The 20673-nt window shown below is 39.2% G+C and overlaps 1 protein-coding gene across 4 annotated transcripts in view; it reads left to right on the top strand.

The window, feature by feature from the left end:
• The first annotated feature begins 1411 nt into the window (after positions 1–1411).
• FERMT2 (fermitin family member 2) overlaps positions 1412–20673 on the top strand; it is an 85753-nt gene continuing 66491 nt past the window's right edge. For all 4 annotated transcript variants that reach the window (XM_030319122.1, XM_030319121.1, XM_030319120.1 and 1 more), the window contains exons 1-2: positions 1412–1452; positions 1869–2034. In XM_030319122.1, coding sequence (XP_030174982.1) covers positions 1878–2034 — 157 coding nt within the window. In that variant the 5' untranslated portion in view covers positions 1412–1452; positions 1869–1877. The remainder of the gene's footprint in view (positions 1453–1868; positions 2035–20673) is intronic.

Raw genomic sequence — 20673 nt, 5'->3', positions numbered from 1 at the left:
CTCTTCAAAGTAATTGAAAACTGGGGTCTTTTATGGGCCCTGAGATACCTTAGCTGTGTCTTCCTGACCTGAATTTTTCAAGGCACGCGTTTGCCAACAAGGCAGGTTCCTGGATGGATGTTTCTGAGTTGAATGCAACAGTAAATTGGGGAACTGGAAGTAGAGTAGGACGCAGGAGGGGACCTTTTTCTATCACTAGGCAGTCTCAACAGGTAAAGTTCTCTAGTTCTTCCCTGAACCTGCTGGCACCGTTCCTGAGCCATTAGAATTCTTTCAAGGTGTGACCGAGGGTGGGGTAGAAGATGTTTAGCCATCTAAAAGACTTAGACTGTTACCTCTAAGCTGCGTATAAAGATACAGAAATACAAAAAGCTGGAGCAGCTGGGGAAAGTTTCTGAAAGTACTGCATCCCCCGCGCCCCCCGCCCCCCAGTGACCATCGTAAGGGTATTTGACTCGCTTCTGGCTGGAGCTTGCGAACGGGTTAACAGCGCAAACTCTTGGGAGTCCAGTAGGAGTTGCTGATTGTGCCGGACATTGCTTGCAAAGCAGTTTCTGTGGTTCGCCTCCCTCCGGGTTTTCTCATTCTTTTGTGGGATGTTCATGCAAGCTAGCTTGGCCATTTACTTCCTAAAGTTTTCACTTCCCAAACCCCTCTCTCCAGCTCCCGGAGGGTGGCACCTCTTCCCGCCCCGAGACTTCGGGACCGGCTCCAGGCGTGGGGAGGGGGCGGGGGACTTTGTTCCCTCCACACGACCTTGCCCTGGGAATTTCCTGTGGCCGTTTCTCACGGACAAGCCCACTTCTCCCGCTGGACGCACAGACACCCACCGCCACGGGCCCCGGCCAAGCCCGAGGCCCGAGAGCGGAACGCAGCGCCCGGCCGCCCACCGCGCCCCCGCGGGAGGCCGCCCGCGCTCCCCTCGCTCCCCCTCCTCAGGTCCCGCCGCCGAGAGCCCGGATGTTGGATTCAATCCCTACTCCCGGTCCTTCATTTCCATAAAAGGGCAGCGGCTCGGCGGGGCTGAGATTGCTGCGCCGCGGGCGCCCCCCGCCTCCCCCGCTCGGCTCCCCCCACCACCGCGCGCGCCGCCCCGCCCTCCCCCCCGCCCCAGCCCGGGAGTCCGCGCGGCCCCTAGCCCGCGGCGCGGCCGCGGGGGACAGTGGGGGAGGGGGCGAGGCGGTCCGGCCCGCTCGCGACTGCTCGTCCGGGCGGAGGAGGAGGGAGCAGGCGCGCCCAGCCCGAGCCGTCCGACTGAGGGGGCGGGGAGAGAGGGGTGGAGCGCCGGGAGGGAGGCTAGGGGCCGCGACGACAGGACTCCATTAGTCGCTCCAGCCGGGAGGCAGCGCTTCGCCGGCTGAGGAGGGGGTCCGGGCGCCGCCGCCCCTCGAGCCGCCGCCCCCCGCGCCTGTTGCCGCGCGAGCCCCGGGCCGGGAGCGCGAGGAGCGCGCGGTGAGAGGGGCCGGGACCCCGGCGGGGACCCGAGGGGGAGAGCGGGCGGGGAGGAGGGACGTGGGGCCGGCGGGCGGCGTCGCCCCGCGCCGCGGCGCGGCCGGCAGTACGGCAGGTGAAGCCCGCCGCGGTCCGCTAGGCGAGGGCCGCTAGGCTGGGGCCGCGCGGGGCGGGCGGGCGGCGCCGAGTCCGGCCGAGGGCCGCCGCCGGGGCGGGAGCGCGGGCGGCCGCCGGGAAGGGCGCGGGGCGCACAATCCCGCCCGCGCTCCCGCCCCGCCGCCGCGCTCCCGAGCTCGTGCGGAAACCCTCGGGGCCTCCGCCTCCTCCCGCTCCGCGGCGGACCCTGCGAATTCGGTGGGACTTGCCTTCCTTTGGGGGAGTGACGCTTACGAGAGCCATTTCCTCCGTGCTCGCAGGAAGGAGCCATGGCTCTGGACGGGATAAGGATGCCAGATGGCTGCTACGCCGATGGGACGTGGGAACTGAGCGTCCATGTGACGGACCTGAACCGCGATGTCACCCTAAGAGTGACCGGGGAAGTGCACATTGGAGGGGTGATGCTCAAGTTGGTGGAAAAACTCGGTGAGTAGCATCCCAGCCGCGGCAAGATAACGACCTCCAGACTGAGGCTGCGGGGAGGGGGAGGCGGCTGGGGGAGGGGTGGATTTTGGAAATCCTGCTTGGAATCCCGCAAACACTTTGCAAAACTCAAAGGTCTTTCAGTGTTGAAGGAAACAGACTTTTTCACCTTTGTATCTTGTTTTACGTCGTTACTGTTTGAAAATTTCATAATGTAGTGATTCCAGCCTTCCAATTAATAAACTTAATTGCGTAAACAGTTAAAATTGCGAAAACACTCTATTTCTTTGCATTCAGCGACTTCACGTTGAAAGAAATGAGAAAAGAGCGCAAGTTTATGTTGAAAGGGGGACGTTAACAGGGCTTGTGGTTATCAATAACTTGCCTTCAGTGTACCTGAATGTTGGCGACATCTGGTATTGAGGATGATGCAGAAATTCTTTGAAGTATAAACTGTACTGGAAAATGTGTAACTTCTGGTGCCAGTATGAAGGTTCTTATAGCTGTGCTACTACGTGATGGAGTGTATTAAAATGTTCCAGTCATCCACTCTTACGAGGGGTGGGGCAGTGTTTGACTATCTGTAGTCCTGCTTTAAATAAGCTATTTCGAGTGTTCAGTTGTATATTAACAAGCTCATAAAAGAATTTTGTGCTTAAAAAACAGGCATAATTAAACTAATTCGGGACTCAGTATTTGCTTGGGTACAAGTGTATATACCACATTGATTTAAAACTGACAAGGTTGAAATACTAGGGTATCCAATAATATGGACTGTAAGAAAATTCTGCTGTGCATATTTTGCTTGTGATGGAATTTTCAGTTTTAAAAATCAACTGAAATGTTTGTATAGATGATTTTATCACAAGAGAAATGCTCAGAGGTCCGACTTCCTGAGTTTAACATGCCTTTTGTGTGTCTTGCAGTTCTGATAAGGTGAGGTGTGGCACTGCCTTTGGTGGGGGGGAGGGGGTCTTTATTTAAACACAGTATTTATTCTTCAAGGCACTCTGGAAAATTAGAGAAGTGGTTATTTATCAGGAAACATATTTCTTAACTCAGGGATTGTTGTATACCTACCATGTAAATTTAGGGAAATAGTGCCCCAATGGAATTTGCAAAATAAGGCCAAAATTCATTTAAGTGGACGTTCTTTGTATCTCTGCAGGAAGTTTAATTACTGAAGGACCCAAAAGAAGCTCCTTACCAGGTAGACTCTTCCTTAGGACTGTGCATTGTTGGGCTGAGACAGAGCCCAGGAAAGCGAGCCCCCCTGAGTAGTCGTTTGAAAGTGAGATTTTTGCCCTAGTGTTAATCCAATTAACTGTTGGTTAACATTTTCCTATCTGATTGACTGCATCAATCACTGTTTGTAAAATACTTGTGAATCTTTTTTGTCCAGCACTAGTGTGGGATAATTTAAGGAAGAAAATAACAAATATAATTATTAGTGTTTCCTTTGTTTTCAAAGGAAACAAGCATTTGTGTCAGATTGCTTATATATGATCAGTGGACCTTATTAATACACTGGTTTCAATAAGAGATGTTTCTTATTATGAAAAAGGCGCTGTTGAAGGTGACTGAGACAGCTTACAGTTCTTGAAAGCCAGTCTTTTTCTGATGAATAAATAATGATTTCTATATTTATATTGCATTGATTAGAACTGTTTATTGCAGAATCACAGACATAAATAGAGATACAAAGAATAAACTATTTGCAGACAGAACTGATGTTAATATTGACTATAATCTGAATCTTTTCATGTTGATACTTTTTAATTTTTTACGCAGTGAAAGAAGCTCAGCAAAGTAGGAAATGCTGTGTACGTGGAAACCTTTCATTTTTCTTGAACTGAACAGTACTGATCTGTTACATTTTGACTTCCAAATAGAAAGTGCTTTTCATCATTATTCTGACTTATCTGTTTGGTAAAAGTAGAGCTAAATGATTTTTTGCTCCTGGTTTTAGGATTAGATTCTTTGAATGGTAAACTATTTTGTTACCTACTGGTACTGAGAAGAGGAGAAATTCAGTAGGGCAGGATCTAAAATTTACAAACCAGGTTAGTCAAATTAAAAAGGAACTTTCTTCAGAGTTGCTTAAAACTGCTGTGGCTTGCCTTTTGAAACATTGTGTCCCTGAAGGTTTTAAAGGGTGGACTGGGTGGACTTGTCAGCAACTACAGTAGATGAAAGAAAGCAGCTTGCAGAATCTAGATGATAAGAGGTGGATATGGCACAGGGTCATGAGTCTTGGGATTGCTGAGCAGAGATGGACATTTACCAGAATCCGACTTCTATGGCTTTGGAAGTTATGGTACCATAGAACAGAAGGTATTGCAGCTTTCACCAACATCTTCAGATCGCAGATGCCTGTCTGGTGTTCTTCTTACTCTCATCAGAATCTGTATGAATACCAGAAGCATTAAGTTTTAAGGATTTCTTCCTGTGTAACCAGTGATAACAATTATTTCTATGGATTGATAGATTGTATGATGACTCCTCCCTTCAAAATTTTATTAAAATTCTGTATGTGGGGCTCCTGTCTGGTTCAGTCTGAAGAGCGTGTGACTCTTGATCTTGGGGTCATGGGTTCAAGCCCCATGCTGGGTGTAGAGATTATTTAAATAAATAAATATTTTTTAAAAATAAAATAATAAAAATTTGTATGTGCACATATGGAGTATTTTGAGAAGAGGCTTTTTATTTTTTTTATATTTTTTTTTTAATATTTATTTTTGGAAGAGAGAGAGAGACAAAGCATGAGCAGGTGAGGGGCAGACAGAGAGGGAGACACAGAATTTGAAGCAGGCTTCAGGCTCTGAGCTGTCAGCACAGAGCCCAATGCGGGGCTTGAACTCACGGACCACAAGATCATGACCTGAGCCGAAGTCAGATGCTTAACGAACTGAGCCACTCAGGCACCCCTAGAAGAGGCTTTTTAACTTTCATTAGATTCTCAAAGAGGTCTGTGATCAGAAACAGATCATGACACAACTCCTGGGTTTGGCCCTTGAAGGTCAGCCTTATTGTGAAGGTATAGTGTTCAGCCCAAACTTAGGCACTTCTATTAAGCAAGCTAAAAAAAACTAAATAATGCTTCCTTAGTAGTATCGGCAACATTATTTTATTTACTTATTTATTTAAGTTTATTTATTTTGAGAGAGACTGGGGGAGAGGCAGAGAGAATCCCAAACAGGCCCCACATTGTCACTGTAGAGCCTGACATGGGGCTTGAACACATGAACACCGAGATCATGACCTGAACTAAAACCAAGAGTCGCTGCTTAACCGACGGAGCCACCCAGGTGCCCCGATGTGGTTGGAATTTTATAAAGAACTTTCGCACTTAAGTTAAGGTCATTAAACTATGATTTTTTGATGTCTGACTTTGATTCAAAGATCTGAAAAGCTTCTTTAAATCTTAGTGTAAAACTCATGTTATTCTGCACTGACCTTTTAAAAGAAAATAAAGAGTGTATGCTATGAAGAAGTGGGCTTTAGAGAATTCTATCCTGATGTCACAGAAAACTTTTTCTATCTATGACTTAGTTTAGGCTGATTTAGAGAAATAATCTCCACAGTGGTCCCCTCAGTGTTTATACCTCATTATGAAAATGAAAAATTGTTATTTTTACCTTATTATTTTTTAAAAATCCAGGTTGAAAGCTTCAAATAGAATTTTAAAAATTTATTGTACTTTTTGTTAAAAATACTTTTCAAACCTGTAGAGTGTTTTTTATTTTAAAGTCAAGCGTTAATAAGGGGTCCCTGACTGGCTCAGTCAGAAGAGCATGTGATTGTTGATATCAAGGTTGTGAATTTGAGCCCCATGTTAGGTGTAGACATTACTTAAGTAAATACAACTTACAAAAACAAAAAAGTAGAGTTAATATAAAGAACATCAGGGATAAGAATTATAAAAATAAGACATCAGAATAAAATGATAAGCTAATTGTATTCAAAACTAAGTTTTGTAAGGAAGAGGCCCAATTTTATGGGATTCCCTTATGTTCCTCTGCAGATCAAGAAATACTAAAACTGTTCTAGTCAGTAGTACTCAGAACTTAGTATTGAGGATTCTAAATGCCAAAGAGCTGCTTTGTTTCACTGTGTTTCAGCATCACTTTATAAATGTCTTTTCTGAACTTTTTTTTTTCTTTTCTGGATTTCTGTCTACAAGTTTGTGAGTTCACAGGGCTCGAACTCACGAACTGAAAGAGCATGACCTGAGCTGAGGTCAAGATCAAGAGTCCGATGCTTAACCGACTGAGCCACCCAGACACCCCTAGATTGTGATTTCTGAGTTTCTTTTTGCTGTGAGTCTATGAGTAGGAAGAATGTAGAAGTGCGGTTAGATCAGGTTAAAATATAGAAGTGCGGTTAGATCAGGTTAAAATATAGAGAAAGAAAGTACAAATTGGTGGACTCAGGAATAACTAAAAAGAAATACATGGAGTTGACCTAGAAAGTTTAAGGAATGTTTCTGAATGTAGCCTTTAGAAAGAAGTCCTCCTTGCATTGAAGTGTGTTATGTTCTTGATGTAAATAATAGTGTACATTTATGTTGGAGTTGCATGTTCAGATAGAGTTAAGTTGTGAAGTTAGTACATGTGACAAAAAAATAGATTTTAGTTAAAATAACCTTTGAAAATCTCTTAAAGTGGTTGTGAATTGTGTTACACGTTTATTGTCTCCTAGAAGTACAAAGTAGCTAGTTTTTCCTTCAGAAACTTTAAAAATAAATTTCTTTAGTTGAGCACCAGGTGAAGAGTTGGCTTACATTGTGGGATCTGTTGCACAAGAATCCTTTAAATACTAGGAGTGAAGCTTGGCAAGATGCACAGGGAGAAAGGCATGTGTTAACTGGACAGCTCCATTCTCATACTTGTGCTTAGTGCTCCTTGGGGAAGGCATGTTTGTTAGTGAAATGGTGTCTATGCTGTTGAAATCCACAGTGTTTTTTCCCTGAGGGCTTATGGTTGAATTCATGGAAATAAAATAATGTACATGGTGCAACTTCACTGCAGTTATTGTGAAATATATTAAGATTACAAAAAATTGTTAAAAAAAATCTTTTGGAATGGGATGGGAGAAACACTCAATGGTAAAATCATATATATTGAAATGGATTGAATTTTAGCTAAGTATGTACTATCTGACAGCATGTCTACTCTTTTTGGAATACTGTTAATGATCCATAAGAATTGGACATTGGATTTTATCTGTTTTTAGCAGATGTTAGGCTTCTTAAAATTAAGGACAGTATGTAAATTTTACTAAAAATTGCCATAGCATTAAAAAAGTATGAGCTGTTCCTCAGAAATATTATGTGTTGTTTGCTGCCATGTTTTTTAAATGAACCAATTGTTTTTTAACATGAACCCTGTTGTTTTTTAAATGAACCAATACTGTTTGATTCAACTAGAGTTAACTTACAGAGGCACTAAAAATTGTGTCTTTTTAAATTCAGTTTCTTAACAAAAGATCTCATTGGAAATGACTAATAGCTGTTTAAGAAAACTTAGAGAATATTAATGTTTTACTTTTCATCTTCAACACCTTTTGAAATTTCGATCTTATATATTCAGTAGTAATAACTGAGTACGGTATAATCTTCACCTAGGTCACCGGTTAGCATCTTGCCATTTGATTTCTCTATACACACATACATTTTTTTGAATCACTTTCAGTAAGTTGCAGATATCATAACCTTTCATTCCTGAATATTTAAAATATGTATCACCTAAGAACAAGGACTTTCTCTACGTATTATGTTACAGTTATCGAATTCAGGGAATTAAACATTGATTGAGTTGTATTGTCTAATACGCATGTTTATTCAAATTTGCCTCTTGTTGCAGTAATGGCCTTTGGTTTTTTCCATCCAGGATTTCATTCCACGTTTAGTAGTCACTAAACTGTTCTTTACTCACTCTCCTTTAATAATACATTGTGGCTATCAAGTGTTGCTAGTATTACTAGACATTGTTAGGTATAGCTTTCCCATAATGTTGGCTGTCTTCAGGCTGTAGTAGATGCTAATGGATACCAGAGTAATAAAAAACAGCATTCTGGGGGCGCCTGGGTGGCTCAGTCAGTTAGGCGGCCGACTTCGGCTCTGGTCATGATCTCGCGGTCCGTGAGTTCGAGCCCCGCGTCTGGCTCTGTGCTGACAGCTCAGAGCCTGGACCCTGTTTCAGATTCTGTGTCTCCCTCTCTCTGACCCTCCCCCATTCATGCTCTGTCTCTCTCTGTCTCAAAAATAAATAAACGTTAAAAAAGAAATTAAAAAAAAACAGCATTCTGGCCCTGCCACTTAACCTGGTGTGTGTGATTTTTGAACAACTAATCTGACCTTCCAAGGGGGTTTTGATGTCTACAAAATGGAAATTAAAAAAACAAAACACTTTCTCATAGGCCTTGGTGAGAATTAAAAGAGATAATAGAAAATGCGTTTATAAACTATTAGTGTTATACAAATGAGAGGGGCTGTTTTCTCTGGCATTGAGAGCCCCTGAATATACAGAATGGGGCGGGGGGGGGCAGTGGGGGGAGGAAGGGAACTGCTTTTAAAAGGAGTTAAATGTAATCTGGACTATTTAATAGGTTACAGCTTTGAAAACAGAGACTTGTACTCCTCAGAGTTTAGTTTGGGGCTGCTTTGTGTTCTCACCCCCTAAACGAGAAAAATAGCTATCATTCCAGACACACACCTACCTCTTTCAAATGTAATAAAAGCTATTTAACTGCTGTTTTCTTAAGATTTCTGAAGTCAAATGGACCAATAAGTGGATGATGGTATTACAGAGATTTGAAAAATCTATAACCATGAGGTCTTCAGTAGTAAATTAATTCTTTTTATAAGAGCAATGTTTTTTTATTCAGTTATAACAAAGGAATGATATAAAATTGTTTCTTGGCACATGAAAGCATTCAGCCCGTTTAGAAACTAATGAAATTGGTTTTGGAAAAAAGTGAATGCATGCAGTATTTTTATTTAAATAATTATTTTACTGAAATAAAACCCAATAATGCTAATGCTATGGTACGTTACAAAATGGTATATATGCCCTGTATGAGTTAAGCGAATATTCTAAAGGAATATTTTTAAGTGATTTTTTAAAATGGAGGTATGATGTTCTACACTGGGTTTGTGGTTACAAATTCATATCCATTATAATTCATTTGTAACGAATTATTTGCATAATTGCATTTATATTAGTTTTTTGTTGATGTTTATGTTACTGAGGTACAATTTACATTACCTTAACATTCATCCTTCTTAGTACAATGTGCTGAGCTTTAACAAATGTATGTAGTCATGTAAAACTACTGTAGTCAAGATACAGGATTTATCTAGCACTCCAAGAAGTTTCCTTGTATCCTTTACAATCAGTCCATCCCCTTAACCCCAACTCCTGAAAAGCCCTGATAGTTTGCCTTTACTAGAATGTCCTATAAATGGAGCCACAGAGCATGTAGCTTTGAGTCTGGTTTCTGTCACTTAGCATAATATAAAATTTTTCTAAGTAAAAATTTTTTTTAGCATAGTACATTTAGATTCATCTATGTGTCATGAGTGTAAAAGCAGTTTTTTCTATTTCTGTGTAGTTTATTGTAGGGATGTTTACCAAGTTTATCCATTCACCAGCTAAAGGGCATTTGTGTTATTTCCAGTTTGGAGAGATTATGAATAGGGCTGCTGTAAACATTAGCATGAACATATATTTTCATTTCTCTTGGATAACTACTGAGGAGTGGGATTGCTGGGTAGTATGCTAAGCATATACTTAAATTTATAAGAAACTGCCATCTTTTCGAAAGTGACCACATTATTTTGCATGCCTGTCAGTACTGTATGAGAACTGGAAGAAAACAGTTTGAGAGTTCAGTTGCTCTGAGTCTTTCCCCAGCACTGGTGTTGTCAGGTCTTTTGTTTATATTTTTCTTAATTTTAGTCAGTCTAATAAGTATGTAGGGGTATCTCTTTATGATTTTAAATCACATTTCCTTAATGATGGGGAGCTTTTCACATGTGTTTATGCCATGTGTATATCTTTTTAGTGAAATGTCTTCATACCTTTTGCCTGTTTTTTAAAAAATTATGTTATTGAGTGTTATGAGTTCTTTATGTATTTTAGATACAAGTCCTTTTTCAGATATGTGTTTTGCAGTATTTCCTCCCAGTCTACCAGTAGTCATTTCATTTTCTTAACAGTATCTTTCAAGGAGCAGAAGTTCTTAATTTTGATGAAGTCCATTTTATCAATTTTTTTCTTCTCTGGGTTGAGCCTTTTAAAGTTGTCATATGTAAGAAATCTGCCTAACCTGTGGTGTCCAATGGAAACCAATTTGTTACTAATCTACTAGAAAACTTAGTTTTAGTCACAAATACTATCATGAAGCATCTTTGAATAATCAAAGAAAAGTTTCAGAATTTAATGTTCTAGGAATGTTACAGAGGAATTAAGTCTGGGTTCTAATCTTTAATCCCACCACTTAATAGCTGTGTGATTTTTTTTTTTTAATCAGAGTTTTCAATGTTTCAGAATCTTAATTTCCTTATCTATACAGTATAGGTAAACACAGAATAAGCCTTCATTTAAATTTGTTTCCTTCTCTTTGTAATTTTATTAGAGTTCTTTGATCATTGTTTTTCAAATGTGGTAACTCCTTCAACTAGATGATACACCATTATAAAATAATCCTGTTGTGGATAAAAGGATCCTTATTCAGGGATGCCTGGGTGGCTCAGGCGTCTGATTTTGGCTCAGGTCATGATCTCAAGGTTTGTGAGTTCGAGCCCCACATCAGGCTCTCTGCTGAAGCTCAGAGCCTAGATACAGCCTGCTTTGGATTCTGTGTCTCCCTCTCTCTCTGCTCCTCCCCAGTTCACGTCTGTGTCTCAGAAATAAATAAACATTAAAAATAAAATCTTTAAAAAAAAAAAAAGGATCCTTATTCAAATCCTGGTCCACTCTCCTTCACTGAGAATATTATACTATTTATTCATAGTGACTTACCTAGAGTTACCTGGAAAAATGTTTTGAAAATTTTATCTTGTATTTTTTCCTCAGTTTCAATAATTCTGCTCTTAAGTGAATTATGCTGTATAAGAGAAGAAGATAAGTAGTAAATGATTAAAATGTGAGGTTAAATTTGGATTTTCTTTCATGATTCATGTTTTTGGACTTGATTATCTACTATCTAATTGTATGAGGACCAGCCACCTTCAGTGTTTCCTTGGGCAACTTTATATAATTCCAAAATTAGGAAGCTGATCATCTCTAGCTCAGAGGAGATGAAATCTGTTTTATAATCTGTAGTGAATCTTTTCTCAAGTAGTTAACTATCTTAGTTTTTATATTATGCTGTAACTAAAAACTATATCAAGTATTTCAAAGATGGTAATTTCAAAGCAAGTGTAATGATGATTTAGATATCTTTTTCTTTTTAATTTTTTTTTTAATGTTTATTTTTGGGAGAGAGAAACACAGAGTGCGAGCAGGGAGGGTCAGAGAGAGGGAGACACAGAACCTGAAGCAGGCTCCAGGCTCTGAGTTGTCAGCCCAGAGCCCAACCGTGGGGCTCAAGGCCCACGAACAGTGAGATGGGATCTGAGCTGAAGTCAGACGCTCAACCGAGTGAGCCACCCAGGCGCCCCTAGATATCTTTTTCTTAATGGAACACTCAGGTTTATGAATAAAACACCAACAAAGTGCCAGCTTTATTGATGATAGATGAAGATGTCTATTGGATAAGTGCTTCCCAGCTTAATATTCTTTAATGTAGTTGTGGAATTTCCTAATCTTTGAATTTAGAAATAACTTGGAAAAAGAGCAAATGATTGCTGTTATCAATTTACAGTTTTATACAAGGTGTTGAGTTCTGTTGCTGTGATAGAATGCTCTTGTTGTGGAGCATAGATTGGGGTGTGGGGACAGCCTGCTGCTGTGATGGTCCTGAATTTACTATATTCTAAATGTACAACCTTGTGCTGTGTGACCTGTCTGTGCCTCTGGCTGCTCAGCTGTAAAATGGAGTGAATAGTAACTTTATCATAGGATTATTAAAGGATTAAGTTAGTTAATGAATATGAAGTGTTTCAGAATAGACTTTGTAAATGCAGTGATGATAATAATGATGATTGTAGTCCAGGCTCTTTTAGTGGTATGTAAATTTTTCCCTTTTACTGAGCTAGATAAATAATGATATTTTATAAATGATTGAGAATATGTCTTTTATAAAGGTAAGCCAAATAATACTTGTTCTCTACCATATTAAGAATTTATTTATTTATTTATTTATTTATTTATTTATTTAATGTTTATTTTTGAGAGAGACACAGACAGAGCACAAGCAGGGGAGGGCCAGAGAGAGAGGGAGACACAGAATCTGAAGCAGGCTCCAGGCTCTGAGCTGTCAGCACAGTGCCTAACGAAGGGCTTAAACCCACATACCGCAAGATTATGACCTGAGCTGAGGTTGGTCACTCACTGACTGAGCCCACCCAGGCACCCCAGGAATGTATTTTAACTTTATTGTGCTACCTTGCATCACTGTTGGTAGTATTATAAAGAAAATATGACAAGAATGTTTTAGAAGCAGGTTTTATGCACCAGTTATGCAAAATTATAGATAAATTATGCTGAACTGGAAGGTATTTACAATAAATTTAAATTCTGGTTTAGGCAAATGCTTTCATTAAAGGTAAACTTTGTTAGTTTAAGAACTTTGTCTAAGACATGACTACTTATATGTGACCTTGGCATGTTATTTAACTTCTGATTATTTAATCTTACTTAACCTTAGTCTTCTTACCTGTTTCTTGGAGTTAGTATAAGAACTAAGGATGGTATTAAAAGGATTCACAGAATCCCTGGTAATTAGTAAGAGCTCAATAAAATGTTATCACCAGTTATATTTTAAATACTATGTAAACCTAAAACGTAAACTTGAATTGTAGATTGAAGTAGTCTGTCTACTTTGTTTTCACTGTATTTATGTGGTATTTGACCAGAAACACCTTATTTTCTTGCTCTTGTGAATTTTGTTGAATGATTCTGAACTTTCTGAATACGTTACCTGAAGCCAGATTGCCTAGGTTTGAATACTGGTTTCGCTGTCTATCAGCTTTGTGACCTTGGGCCAAGTTATTTAACACTGCTGTGTCTTGATTTCCTTACAAGTAAAATGGGGGTAATTATATATTTCCTTATAGGTTTCTTGTGAGGATTAAGTGAATATATATGTGTAAAGTTCATAGAACGGTTCTTGGGAACCTGGTAAGTACTAGTTTGTAATAATTGTTATTTTATTGAGGATCCTGATGGACCTTTGGAATATCTCACTATTAAGTATCTTACCTTATGGGTTTAAGGAATAAATAAATGCCTTAAAGATCTTAGACAGGGAACGAAAGACTTCAGAGTGAGATGGGACATTTGTGTATAAATGTTCCTGCATGAATATACTTCTGTACACTCACACTCTATTTTTGATAGGTTATAACAGTATATAGCAGGAGACTTTGTGGGGATAGAAGAGGTACATAAACTTGACCTCATCAGTAGTAGCAGCAGCAAACGTTTATGGAGGGCCAAGAATTATATTCGGTAATGGGGCATAGTCCCTGCTTAAAATGTGAGCAGCTTTCTAGTACCAAAATGAAAACAGAAGATTGCTTTGACAGTCTGGTTGTGAAATGCCAAAAAAGTAGTACAGGAAGATGATGGAGATTTAGAAGGATGAGCAATGACTGGTCTTATTTGAAGGGGGCCAGAGTGAAAAGTTAGTTAGGAAGGAAGAAAGGCATTCCAGATTGTGACTGCACTATTTATGGTGTATTGAATAATAGCTTGGAGAAGTAGGAGATAAGATTATAGAGAGGACACCTGAAAGTTCGGTAAGAAGATGATACTCTTTCCTATTATTCCTTCACTCACCCACTTAAATATTTTAAATGAGAATCTACTGAATGGTAGACATTGTACTACAAATGGGAGAGATGGGAAGTGAACAAAATTAACTCATTCTTTATTTTCACTCATTTTGTAGTCGTAGGGGCAAGACAATCTTTAAATAAGTAATTGCTATAATTTGATGAGTGTTGATAATTGAAATAGTTATGGGAGTATCTACTTGGTTACCTGACCTCTGGTATATAGGGAAGGATTTTCGGAGGCAATTACTTTTAAGTTGAAGGTGGAGTGGGAATTAGCCAGAAGAATGGCAGAGGATGTTAGCATAAGGGCATGGGTTGGAGGAAGAACAGGTTGGGAGAAGATGAGAAGTACCAGCCTGAGAGGTGGAGTGAGAGAGGGTGGCCATTTGAGGAACTGAAAGAAGTCTATTGATGAGGGAAGAGCAGTCCTGGGGAACTAGTGGCTTGACAGGCATAAGAAATAAGTGCTTAAAGTGCTTTATAAACCAGGCTTAAAAGATTTAGTGTTATATATACTAAGAGCTGTGAGATACCAGTAAAGACTTTAAACAGGGAGAGACCTCAGATTTTTTTCCAATTTGAAGCTCATTCAAGTATGAATGTCAGTAACATAAGATGTAAGCAGTAAAGACCTCTTGGATTCCAAGAAATATTTATTTCAGTAGTCTAGACTCCTGTATGAGGATTTGTTAGTATTTTCTGAGATAAATTTAAAATGTCAAAGCCAATAAAATATTCTCACTAAATTACTTCTTTTTTGAACTGTAGAATGGTTAGCACCTTTGATCACCTTTAAAAGACAAATATAGTTAGTACATTTGTGAGTCAAATACTAACTGGTAAATTCAACCCTGATGTTACTGTCTTAGAATTTGTCAGATGTTGATAATTCATGAACTCCCCAGTCCAGTCTTCTAGGAATTAAGCCAAGTTGAACCAAATTAGTAGTAAGCCTTTAGGATTGGATAGAAAGTTACCCACCCACTGGAAATGAATAATTGGCATACTTTCCTCTATTTGTGGGCACTGTGTAGTTGCATGCACGGTTTATGTGATCTGATAAAGCTTCTCAACTACTTTGGGTTAGTATATTTTGTAGTATTAAGTAACAAATTGAAATTGATAGACATTATTTTGAGTTGCTGAATAACTTCAAAAGGCAATTTGTAAGCTTAGTTGATTCTGTTTTCTTTTGATGACCCAATTCCTAAATTTTCAGTCAGTGAGTTATATCAAAGAAATACCAATTTGTGACTTTTTAGTTTCTAAGTGTGTTCTGTAATTGATCAATCCATCCACTTTAGTCAGTCTTTGAAGCTTTAATGTAAAAATAATCATTTTTTAAATTTAAAGTTGGATAGGGTACTTTATTTTTTAATTCGTATTTTAAAAATGTCTATTTATTTTGAGTGCGTATGAGCAGGGGAGGGGCACAGAGAGAGAAGAGAGAGAATCCTACACAGACTCCACGCTGCCAGCACAGACCCCTATGTGGGGCTCTATCTTACAGACTGTGAGATCGTGACCTGAGCTGAAGTCAAGAGTCAGACTTTTCACCAACTTAGCTACCCACTTGCCCCTTGAATGGGGTACTTTAACTGAAATATATTGGCAGTTGGGGGTGCTGAGTGACCTAGTCGGTGAAGCATCTGTTGATTTTAGCTCAGGTCTTGATCTCAGGGTTGTGTGCTCAAGCCCCATGTTGGGCATGAAGCCTACTTAAAAAAAAAAAAAAGGAGTATATTGGCAATTTGAATGATGTGTAAACTTTGAAGCAGTTTACAGCATCTGCTAACAGATTAAAACCATTTTAAAAAGAAAATGACATACCAGATAGATTTTTGGAAACCATCAGTGCTTTGTATACTTTCAGTATACACATTTCAGTTATCAGGGTTTAGGTCAGTAGCACCAGCCATCCAACAAGAGGGTTCCCATTTTAGTTTCCACCATACTTTAAGAATGAATAATTGCTTGAAGTAAGAACTCCTTGTTCTTCATTATGTAAATAACAGGTGTGCATTGTGACCCAGTGACACTCATGTCACTTATTTCAGAGTCTGCCCATGGTTGGTCACTGTATATTTGTTACACAGTTCATGCATAGTCACAGTGTGTAGCAGTGTTGCCTTTTTGTCTTCCACTAATAAACTCACGACACATTTTACAAAAATGGATCATTGACAGTGGGAATTGTACAGCAAAGAGTGATAATACTGGGAGTGAAATTGGAATCACACATGGATGGGGAATTGTAGAAGAAATAGCTCACCATGGACTGTGGATGCTGTCACCATTGAGAGACCTGACATGCAGCCAAAGGGATTTAGTGAAGGCAGATAAGTTGACATAAATGAGGAAGGTGGTATGACAAGAAGGATGAAAATGTCTCAAAGTGACACAAGCAAAAAAAATTGTTATGGAAGGAACTCTCAGAGATATTTCATGACATTGAAAGTGCAAAGGATAGAATGTTGGAAGTTGACCCAAACTTAGAAGGAATACAACGATTTGCCAAGGCATAGGTGAGCACTGTTTAAACAACTCTTGATAAATTTTTACAAAGCAATGTAACAGTTCTCAATGTTTCTAATGTTTTAAATTACACTGCACTTAATACCAGTTTTTCTATTTTTTCATTTTCCTATTTCACCTAAAACTGACAGTTTTTAATCTTTGACAAAAACTTTTGTCATGGAGTAATAACGATTTTCCATATTAAGGTTTTTTAACATGTTGCCTCTATATTACATTTATTTATTTGTTTGTTTAAAGTATTTTGAGAGAGAGACAGAGAGAGCGAGCTGGGAAGGGGCAGAGAGAGAGGGAGAGAATGAGAACCCCAAGCAGGCTCCATGCTGCTAGCATGGAGTCCGATGTGGGCTTGAATTCACAAACCATGAGACCATGACCCAAGCTGCAACCAACAGATGCCAACTGAACCACTTAGGCACCCCTGTTACACATGTTTATTGGTTTAATTCTGGGTGCCATACCCTGGATTCAGTCTTTGAGATACAAGATGAATAAGCTCAAAGACCCTCAATTGAAGTTGTTTATTTAAAATATAATGAAGTGTAATGTCTTATTCAGAGTGCTAATATGTACCTTAACTGTTTTGACAGGAGGGTCAGTGAAGACTCAGATGGTAATATTTGAGCTGATTCTACTGTAGGACTTTATCACCTTCTGAGTGGGCAAAGAAAAAAGTATCCAGGCAAGGAGCTCTGAAAAACCTAGTTATGCCACAGACTTGGCCAAAGCAGGAGTTGTAGCTGGGGATAGCTAGAGGGATGTGGGGCACAGATGGTTAAGATTTGTGTAACCTATTAAGATCCTATAAAACACTAGCAAGAGAGGAACTTGGAAAGTTAAGTAGAGAAGTAAAATTACCAAATTTACATTTTTTATTTTTTTTTAATTTTGTAATGTTTATTTTATTTTTGAGAGAGAGAGAGACTGAGCATGAGCAGGGGAGGGGCAGAGAGAGTAGGAGACAGAATCTGAAGCAGGCTTCAGGCTCTGAGCTGTCAGCACAGAGCCCGACGCGGGGCTTGAACTCAATGAACCACGAGATCATAACCTGAGCTGAAGTCGGGCATTTAACCGAGTGAGCCACCCAGGCGCCCCCCAAATTTACATTTTATAAGGTAACTTAGTTTTGCAAAAAAATGGGATTATAGTAGTCAGGCAAGAAATGTTGAGGACTTCAACTAAGGCAATGTAAAAGGAGAGAAAGGGACAAATTCAATAGCTGCTTAAGAGGTAAGTTCCAAGAAAAACTGAAGGAGAGGAAGAAACAATAGGATTCGAGGAGATATATCCAATTTCAAAGATTTAAAGTTTAGGTTAATATAATTACTATTTGCATGATCTTGGTGTAGTCTTCCCTTAATTTGTTGGATGGAGTGGAGTGGAATGGGGGACAATTATGGAGTTATGAAATATTTTCATGCTTCATTGCCAGTTTTTTTTTTTTTTTTTGTACCTTATTGATTAACAAAATATGTTAGCTAAGGTAGTGTTGGGACTTTCTTTATGCAGTCTGTTTCTGTTTTTAATAGCTATGGAAAATCAGCAATATACTTCTTTGTAGAATATTAATGATCATATTATAGAAACTTAAGTCTTAGATGATGGTGTTGTGATGGAGTGTAGAATGCACTGCTGAGAATTATGTTGTTAAAGAGTAGTTCTGGAAGAATTAATCTTAAAATAAGATTAATTTAGACTTTTGAAGAGTCAAACCAGGAAGAGAGGAAATGACTTGGAAGGTATTCCAATTATTTTTAGATGGTAGAGTATTAATTTATAATAACATAAATCTCAAATATAAAACCAAAAGTGATTACATAGTTTTTCTAGATTGCTTATTTGCTATTGAGACCTGTTTGCGGTTTTCGCTTGTTTTAAAGTTCAGCTTAATTTTGCATATTAGTATATGCATTCTTAAAATATTTAAATAGTTGCTAACAGAAACTGTTTTGAGTTTTACAGGCATACCTCAGAGATAATTGCTGGTTTGGTTCCAGACCACTGCAATAAAGTGAATATTGCAATAAAGCAAGTCAGAAGAATTGTTTTGTTTCTCAGTGCATATACAAGTTATGTTTGCATCATGCTGTTGTCTATTAAGTATGCAGTAACAACATTATGTCTAAAAAAGCAATGTGCATACCTTAATTAAAAAGATACTTTTATTACTAAAAATGCTAACCACTATCTGAGCTTTCAGTAAGTCATGGTCTTTTTGCTGGTAGAGGCTCTTGCCTTGATGTTGATGGCTGCTGACTGATCAGGGTGATAGTTGCTGAAATGGTGGGGTGGGTGTGGCCCCAGTTAATTTCTTAAAGAAATAATTTAAGACAACAATGAAGTTTGCCTCATTGATCGACTCTTCCTTTCATGAATGATTTCTCTGCAGCATGTGATGCTGTTTGATAGCATTTTATTCACAGTAGAACTTCTTTCAAAATTGGGAGTCCATGGTCTCAAACCCTCCTGCTGCTTTGTCAACTAAGCTTATGTCCTATTCTAAATACTTTGTTGTCCTTTTGTGTTCATCTTTAGGAGTAGATTGCACCTCAAGAAACCACTTTATTTGCTCATGCATAAGAAACAACTTTATCCATTCAAGTTTTATTACAAGATTGCAGCAATTTAGTCCTTCAGGTTCCTCTTCTAATTCTAGCTCTCTTGCTGTTTCCACGACATTTACAGTTACTTCCTCCACTGAAGTCTTGAACTCCTCATAGTCCTCCATGTGGGTTGGAATCCACTTCTTCCAAACTCCTGTTCATGTTAATATTTTGATCTCTTCCCATGAATCAGGAGTGTTCTTAATGGCATCCAGAATGGTGAATCCTCTCCGGAAGATTTTCAATTTACTTCGCCCAGGTCCATCAAAGGACTCACTATCCATGGCAGCATTAGCCTTATGAAATATATTTGTTAAATAATTAGACTTGATAATTGAAATGACACTTTGATCTATGGGCTGCAGAATGGATGGTGTGTTAGGAGGCTTGAAAACAACATTAATCTCATTGTACATCTTCATCAGAGCTCTTGGGGGACCAGGTGCATTTTCAATTAGCAGTAGTATGTTGAAAGGAATCTTTCTTTCTGAGCAGTAGGTCTCAACGTTGGGCTTAAAATATTCAGTAAATCATATTGTAAAAAGGTGTGCTGTCATCCAGGCTTTGTTCCATTTATAGAGCATAGGCAGAGTAGATTCAGCGTAATTCTTAAGGGCCCTAGGGATTTTTGGAATAGTCAATGAGCATTGGCTTCAACTTAAAGTCATCAGCTGCATAAGCCCCTAACAAGAGAGTAAGCTTGTCCTTTGAAGCTTTGAAGCCAGGCATTGACTTCTCTCTAGCTATAGCTATGAAAGTCGCAGAAGACATCTTCCAATATAAGGCTCTTTTGTTTATATTGAAAATTTGTTTAGCGTAGCCACCTTCATTAATCTTAGCTACTAAATTTTCTTCTGATAACTTGCATCTTCTAGGTGTTTCACCTTGCATTTTTATATTCTGAAGTTGGCTTCTTAAACCTCATGAGTCACCTCTGCCAGTTTCAAACTTTTGTCAGCTTTCTGACCTCTCTCAGTCTTCATAGAATAGAAGAATTAGGGCCTTGCTCTGGATTAGGCTTTGGCTTAAGGGAATGTTGTGGGTGGTTTGATCTTCTATCCGGACCACTAAAATCTTCTTCATACCGGCAATAAGGCTGTTTTGCTTTCTCATCATTCCTGCTTTCTCTGGAATGACACTTTCCTTTGAAGATTTTTTCCTTTGCATTTGCAAATTGGCTGTGTTGCACAAGAGACCTAGCTTTCAGCCTCTAAGTTTAATCAGTTATAGTTTTTGATTTAAAGTGGGAGATGTGCAACACTTCCTTTTACTTGAACGTTTAGAGGCCATAACTGGGCTGTTAATTGGCCTAATTTCAGTATTGTTATTGTCAGGGAATAGGGAGGCCTGAGGAGAGGGAAAGAGGTAGTGGAAAGCTGGCCCGTGGAGCAGTCCGAACACATGTAACATTTATCGATTAAGTTTGCTGTCACATGAGCATGGTTTGTGGTACCCCAAAATAATTACACAATGGTAGCATCAGAGGTCACAGATCACCATAACAAATACAGTAATAATGAGAAAGTTTGAAATATTGTGAAATTTACCAAAATGTGA

The sequence above is a fragment of the Lynx canadensis genome, chromosome B3 (assembly GCF_007474595.2).
Source record: "Lynx canadensis isolate LIC74 chromosome B3, mLynCan4.pri.v2, whole genome shotgun sequence".
NCBI lineage: Eukaryota > Metazoa > Chordata > Mammalia > Carnivora > Felidae > Lynx > Lynx canadensis.
The sequence above is the reverse complement of the archived record's forward strand: the minus strand, read 5'-3'. Positions and strand labels throughout refer to the sequence as shown.